We start from the raw sequence: 6,502 nt of genomic DNA on the forward strand, positions 1-6,502 counted from the left end.
GCTTTATTAAATACTTTAATGGATGAATGGCATTTTTGGAGGCAATCAGTTTCATACAAATTTTTATGGTAATGGTAGTTTTTATCTTCAGTAGTAATACATAGTAAAGATTGCCTTTTTGTACTAAATTGTACAAAAATTCTTTTTCCCATCCGTATCCTTATCGTAAGATGTCTAAATTACTTACCTTCGCACTGCCGCTAAAACATAATGATATTTGTATATCTAACGTGATAATTTTCAAAACTCAAGAGACACATACTAATAACTATCAGTATGTAAAGCTGACTTTATACATGTATTGTTAATACGGAAAGGAATTTTTTCTAAACAAAGCAATTGTATTACACTACTTATTAAGGATACAGATTTGACGTATATGAGAGAAGTAGGAGTTTAAAATTCTTGAAATGCCATTGCAAAAAAAATTTTTAAGAGCGAGGCGAGCGTATACAATTTAAAAGTATTCATTGCACATTTCATTACACCATGTCTTAAAAAAAAATACGAAATATGATTACATTATCGCGAATCAATGAAATGTGTATTATCACACATAGGAAAAAAAATTGAATTGTTTTCTTTTCGTGAATTATTTTGCATTTACAATATGATCCCCTACATCCGTAGTAATAAGTTTATTTGCAACAGATGTAGGTTGTCAATTGTTCAAGGCCTATTAAAAGAAAAAAAAGAAAAAGTGTCCTAGACAATATATGTAAAATGTTAAATGGAAAAGCATATGTAATATTGGCTTGTTATAGATTGCCATTAGAACTATATTGTATACAAGCGTAATTATTATCTCACATATTTACACGGTATTTTTCTTTGTCGAGTGAATACAAATCAATCAGAATACAAATCAATTGCATTTTGTGCGCCATCGATTGGTGTTTGCTATTTCGGCATAAGCAAGAGATACCTGCCATCAAAAGGGATATATATCAGATATTTATACGCAGTGAAAAATATGCAACACAATGTATACATTGCATTGCGATTTCGGCTAGCAACAATTCATTTGGTACTGCGAAATTTCAAAAACTTTAGGACCAATATTGTTAATCCCGTGTGCTATGTACAGTGTTGTTAGGCTAATATAAAACATTATTTTCTAGCTCAAATCCATGTTTTCTAATCGTTAATTTAATCGGCATTAACATTCATTATTGTCATATTACACATGCGGATATATACGCCCTCGATCCTCTTTATCTTCGTGTAAAATTTGTACTTTCATAGGTAGAAATTTCTAACGATTATAGATAAATTTATTCAATGTTTGGCGTTAGGAAATAACATAGCGTTTACATACATTAAAGACTAAAATAATAATGATAAGAGATATCGTTACGAGGTCAGTGGCGTAAAGGAGTTATCGTATGTGGAAGTATTTACACCATTACGTATGTAAGACTTCATTTACATTACATGAATTTCATTTTCAATTTTATTGATTTAAGAATTTATTGCTGTGAGACGTCGAATGATTACGTCAAAAGTATGCGAGTGCTTCTAATAATTTTGAATTTGCTTTTATCGCACCTCGACTAGCATTGGGCTTCTGAAACAAGCTACGCTAACTTGTTTACTGAAACTAAAGATATTTATTAATTATGGAAAGATATATATATATATATATATCTAATGCTGAAGATACTTTAGTGGAACGGGTTCCGCATATGTGTACATACAGACATCCATCCTTGTATGTACATGGATGTGTAACGCGAAACGTAATCAAAGTCATTTATTTAACGATAGTTAAAAGTATAAATATTCCGATAAAAATATAAAACTTTAGAACTTTCTATGCAATAACTCTTATCCCTAGTAGTGCAATTCGCAGTAAGTGACGAAGAAGAACGTAGATATTTAACGCTGTTCATTTGATTTTTCGTCAATCGAGCAGTCTTATAAGTCTCGTATGTTCTAACATTATAAATTGGTAACAACTTTATTGAATAATAGTGATTCACACATGCTGCAACTGTTGACATTATATTTCCGATAGGTGAGCTTACGTTAAATAATCCTTATGATTATAGTGTGTGATTTGTAAAATGAAATAAAAAATTAAACACAAATTGTTTGTATTAATTGTAACTTATATGAAATAAAAGATTTATTATATACATTAAAGAGTGGTTTTTGTCCTTACTTTCATTTATCTATATACTTCATTTATCTATATACTTATATACTTATATACTATTTATGTCTCTATATTCATATACCGTTTACAATTGTGTACAAATGCACGTATTAAAAAATGGAAATACACGCTGATACTTCGAATTAATAAAAAATATATTTATACACATACAGTACAACTTACAAATTCCTATAAACAATAAATATCATGAGTTAAATTCGTAATCTCTCGAATACGATTGCAGACTCTTGAAACTGAATCGATTGTGACATAGCCATTCAAGGCATATTTGCTATTGTTTTTAAGGGTTGATCGAGATACTTGGCCAACGCCTGTGCTTTTTCGCGCAGTAATCCAAATCCTACGTTCTCCTTTGCATACAAACACAAAAGTAAATTAGCTACTTCCGTAATAACGACTTTTCCTTCCTATAAAAATCAGAAAGAGTATAATTCTTGACTTCAATAAAACAGTTAAGAAAACTCTAATCCGTTACTACCATGCAATCCATGAGAACGAACTGCAGTTCATCTTCTTTAAAGGCATTTCGCCCATTCTTCTCATAAGCTGTCCAAATGTTACTCGTGATAGCAGCTGTAACCCTAGCGTCCTTATCTCCATAACCACTGTATGCTAATAATCCACCATCTCTGTTGAGCAACCTAAAATATGTATATAAATATGTAATCAATATCTATTTAATGGTACTTTAAAACATGAAGACATTCTGGTATAATAATGAAGATGTAAGATTGTAGAATTTTCTATGTAATAACTTGTATTATCCAACAATTTACAGCATTATTATTAATATTACTCCCCTAGTATAAAGTTGCACAAAAATTGCAGCAATATTGCAAAGATTTTGTAACAATATTGCTGTAAATTCTGTGCTATATGGGCTAAGACATCGATTTTCGCGATTTCTAAATATTGTGCACAAAAACAATTAACAAAAAAAAAAGAGAAAGATTCATATTCTCTTGTGTAAAGTTACTTTTGTACGAATGACATATTTTAGAATGAAATCTGAAATACTGCAAGCGAATTTATACCGAAAAGAAATCAGCTTACACAACACTCTATTGACGCTGATCGCTGCAAAATTCTTACTCACAAAGTATTTTCCACGCCCCCGGTATTCGCCTGACTGAGAACCTGTGTGAGCGCCTTCGGCTTCAGCATTTTATTTTTGCTTTCAATACGAGCGCGATTAACAAATTCTACTTTATTATATATACATATGCATACGTAAGAATGTATATTGCAGCGAAGTGCGTGAAATTTATTTCACTTTTGTGAGCCTTTGATCTACGTCACTCCACCCTGCACGTTGCACGATCAGCTGTTGATCGCCGAATCAACAAACGAGAACGAGAGGGGGAAAGTTAAAAAAGGGGAGGGAATACAATCATACAATTCAACAATTGTTATTTCTTGAAACGTGCGAACAACAAAAACTTTACATTATCGTTATTTGTTGTTTGTAATTTCACATTATTCGATCCTCAGTTTATATCAATTTTACTCCATTTTAATAATGAAGTAATAATCATAAATCTTGAGATACTATCTTAGGCTATGTTCCAAAACTTTCTCTCTGAGGAAAATTTTACTCGAAATATATAGTACACGTAACGTATACTATAACATATACAGTAAAATCTTCCTCGGAGAGGAAGTTTGGGACGTAGCCTTAAATAACATGCCATTGGAGAAAAAAGAGACATATTTATGTAAGTTGCGAAAAAAGTTTAGATGCACAGAACAAATTCGTTCGAAACACGTAGGAAGAATATTAGAAACAATTAATATGAAACTATATCAATTTGTTCTTAATCAATTTTTACATGGTTACGATTGCTTGTGAAAATACGGAAAATCACGGGAATCAATTTATTTATAGTACATATATTCTTAGAAAGAGACATGAGTCGTTATCATGAGAGGCAGAAATCAATGGAAATTTCGAGAAACAGCTCCGAGTCACGAGTGTCGCTTTCCGCTACTTCGACTATCTAGAGTCCCTAAAGTAAGAGATCTGGACAATTTCATCAAATATGGCGTGCGTATATATGCTTACACACATGTGCGTTTACACAATTGACAATTTGTACAATCGGCGCAATTGTGCCTAAAGAATTTTATAACAATTGCAAAGCTGTTTTTTCTGCTGGAGTAGTCATCAGTTTGATGAAAAGTGGTAGTCATTCATAAAAATAGAGGAATATCTTTGGCCAGACTCTTACTCTAGGGACTCTACTTCGATTACACAACTGACTGCTGAATCGCGAAAGACTGCGCAACATCTATGAAATCTATCTAGTATTTAGTCAGTCTACCGTGATCAACCAAGCTAGGTTCAAGGTGCGATTACTGTTAATATAATTTCGAGTAACTTCACGAGTTTTTCTCGTATTTTTGTAACGCGATCAAAAGAGATTTGAGAAAGATGCCACGACGTGGACGTGCCGCCGCTCCTCCTCCGAGAACGTGAGTAATTAACGTATCTTTAATGGCAAGATAATAAGTTCATTGTGACGAAAACGTCATTACTCATTGGCGCTCCGCGTTACATCACTATGACAAAGTTCACATCTCTAACGCAGAACTTTAAATGTCGTTCTTTTCCTCCCGAATGCGGTATTAAACGAATCCTCTGAAAAGTAGCTTTGTTTTAGTGTTAGACAGAGTTCATCTGTAGCCGCGCCAGCTCCATCCCGAGTGCCAGCCCATGCCCCGCCGGCATCACCAATGGTGGCCCAGCCTCAGCCATCCCTCATGGGCCAAATGGCTGCCACTGCTGGTGGTGTCGCCATCGGATCTGCTGTGGGACATACCATTGGTCATGCTATGACAGGACTCTTCAGTGGAGGCAGCGAGGCTGCTACTCCTGTTGCCGCAGAAGTACCACAAGCTGCTGCTCAAAACACTCCTGCGGCATCAGCTGCTGGTGCCTGTTCTTGGGAGGTCAAACAGTTCCTGGAATGCGCTCAGAATCATGACTTGAGTCTCTGCGAGGGCTTCAATGAAGCACTCCGTCAATGCAAGCTAGCCAACAGTCAGTAAATCTTGCTCTCTTATCTTTAGATAAGAGATATCTTTAGATACTTTCTAGCAACAGATACTAATAATACAGTATAACATAGATAATTATTAACATTGTTGTTTGTCAATGTTGGATAAAAATGTTACATCGTGGATGTTTTCCATTTGGGAGGGGGTTTTTCCATTCTACTTGATGTTCACAATATCATTTTATCCTTGTTTCAAATTAAATAAAAAATAAAATGATGAACACAACACAAATAACATTCTATTTTTTGATACTCACTGAATGCAAAAAAAAATAATCCTTTTATTGACTTGTGTCACTAATGGAAAGCACTCTGTGTTTTACTAAAAAGCATCTACAATATACTTTTTGCTTCGTGTTTCTTGCTTTTTATTACCCTTGCCTTTTTATCCTGTTTCTTCATTTCCTGTCTGAGATAGAATTTGGCAAATTTCAGAAGAAACAAGAAACACGATAAAACGATTGCAAAGAGCAAAAAAGCAAGAAACAAAAAGAACATTGAAGATTATCAAGCTTTTATAATTAGATCATATAAAGAGATTGCTGTCTAATTGTTTCATGTATTTTCTGTTTTCAGATATTATGTAAATTGAGATGCGGCGAATCTAGAAATGTCTAGGCGAAATTAAAATACATGCTCTACGATCTGTAGACCATTAATGAAATTTCTGTTTATTTTTACTATTGTTACACATTGTAGAATAAAAATAGTTCTGGATCAATCCATAAGATAGTAATAAATTTATTTCTTTAAATTCTGTAAGTTGGCAGCTGCCTTTAATCTTTCCTAAATTATACACGAACATATGTATGTTACAATATAGCAATAAATTAAAACTTAAATAAAGTTACACTTTAATTTCATTATTAATGAGAAAATTATAAATACCTAATCGCATCATTTTTCGAGAATTTAGAATATATTTGCACATCTTAAAATTCACTAAAATGGTAGATTGTGTGAAATGAACAAGAAATAGACAGTATAGACAATGCCTCATATTTTCCCACTTTATATTACAATACATTAAACAAATAACTTATTACAGAAGATGAAAATAGCTTTTATAAGATGATATACTGGGATGAGGATTCGACAAATAAAAACTTCGGTATTCTGACCAGAACCAAGTAAGTGCACCTCTACACGCAAATATTTGCACTTTATTATATAGTTTTCTCTAATACTTAGCTATTGTATATTTCAAAAATTAGTGTGTGATTTATGAATACACACACATATATATATATATATATATATGAACTTC

General features: G+C 32.9%; 2 protein-coding genes across 3 annotated transcripts; one reads left to right on the top strand and one right to left on the bottom strand.

Moving 5' to 3' along the window:
• Positions 1 to 2,093: 2,093 nt before the first annotated feature.
• On the bottom strand, positions 2,094 to 3,751 carry LOC108685143 (ragulator complex protein LAMTOR2). 2 transcript variants are annotated; one of them, XM_018189805.1, is made up of 3 exons: positions 3,276 to 3,751; positions 2,658 to 2,820; positions 2,094 to 2,586 (listed from the first exon to the last, which is right to left on the bottom strand). In XM_018189805.1, exons 1-3 carry the CDS (start codon positions 3,341 to 3,343, stop codon positions 2,437 to 2,439), a joined length of 381 nt encoding a protein of 126 aa, XP_018045294.1. In that variant the 5' UTR covers positions 3,344 to 3,751; the 3' UTR covers positions 2,094 to 2,436. The 2 variants fall into 2 exon arrangements, with proteins under 2 accessions (XP_018045294.1, XP_018045295.1); XM_018189806.1 differs by having other exon boundaries at positions 2,206 to 2,529.
• Positions 3,752 to 4,434: 683 nt separating this feature from the next.
• LOC108685122 (coiled-coil-helix-coiled-coil-helix domain-containing protein 2) lies at positions 4,435 to 6,085 on the top strand. The gene is made up of 3 exons (XM_018189776.1): positions 4,435 to 4,651; positions 4,840 to 5,219; positions 5,812 to 6,085. Exons 1-3 carry the CDS (start codon positions 4,611 to 4,613, stop codon positions 5,820 to 5,822), a joined length of 432 nt encoding a protein of 143 aa, XP_018045265.1. The 5' UTR covers positions 4,435 to 4,610; the 3' UTR covers positions 5,823 to 6,085.
• The last annotated feature ends 417 nt before the right edge of the window (positions 6,086 to 6,502 follow it).

This window comes from Atta colombica, unplaced genomic scaffold (genome assembly GCF_001594045.1).
Source record: "Atta colombica isolate Treedump-2 unplaced genomic scaffold, Acol1.0 scaffold146, whole genome shotgun sequence".
NCBI classification, from domain to species: domain Eukaryota; kingdom Metazoa; phylum Arthropoda; class Insecta; order Hymenoptera; family Formicidae; genus Atta; species Atta colombica.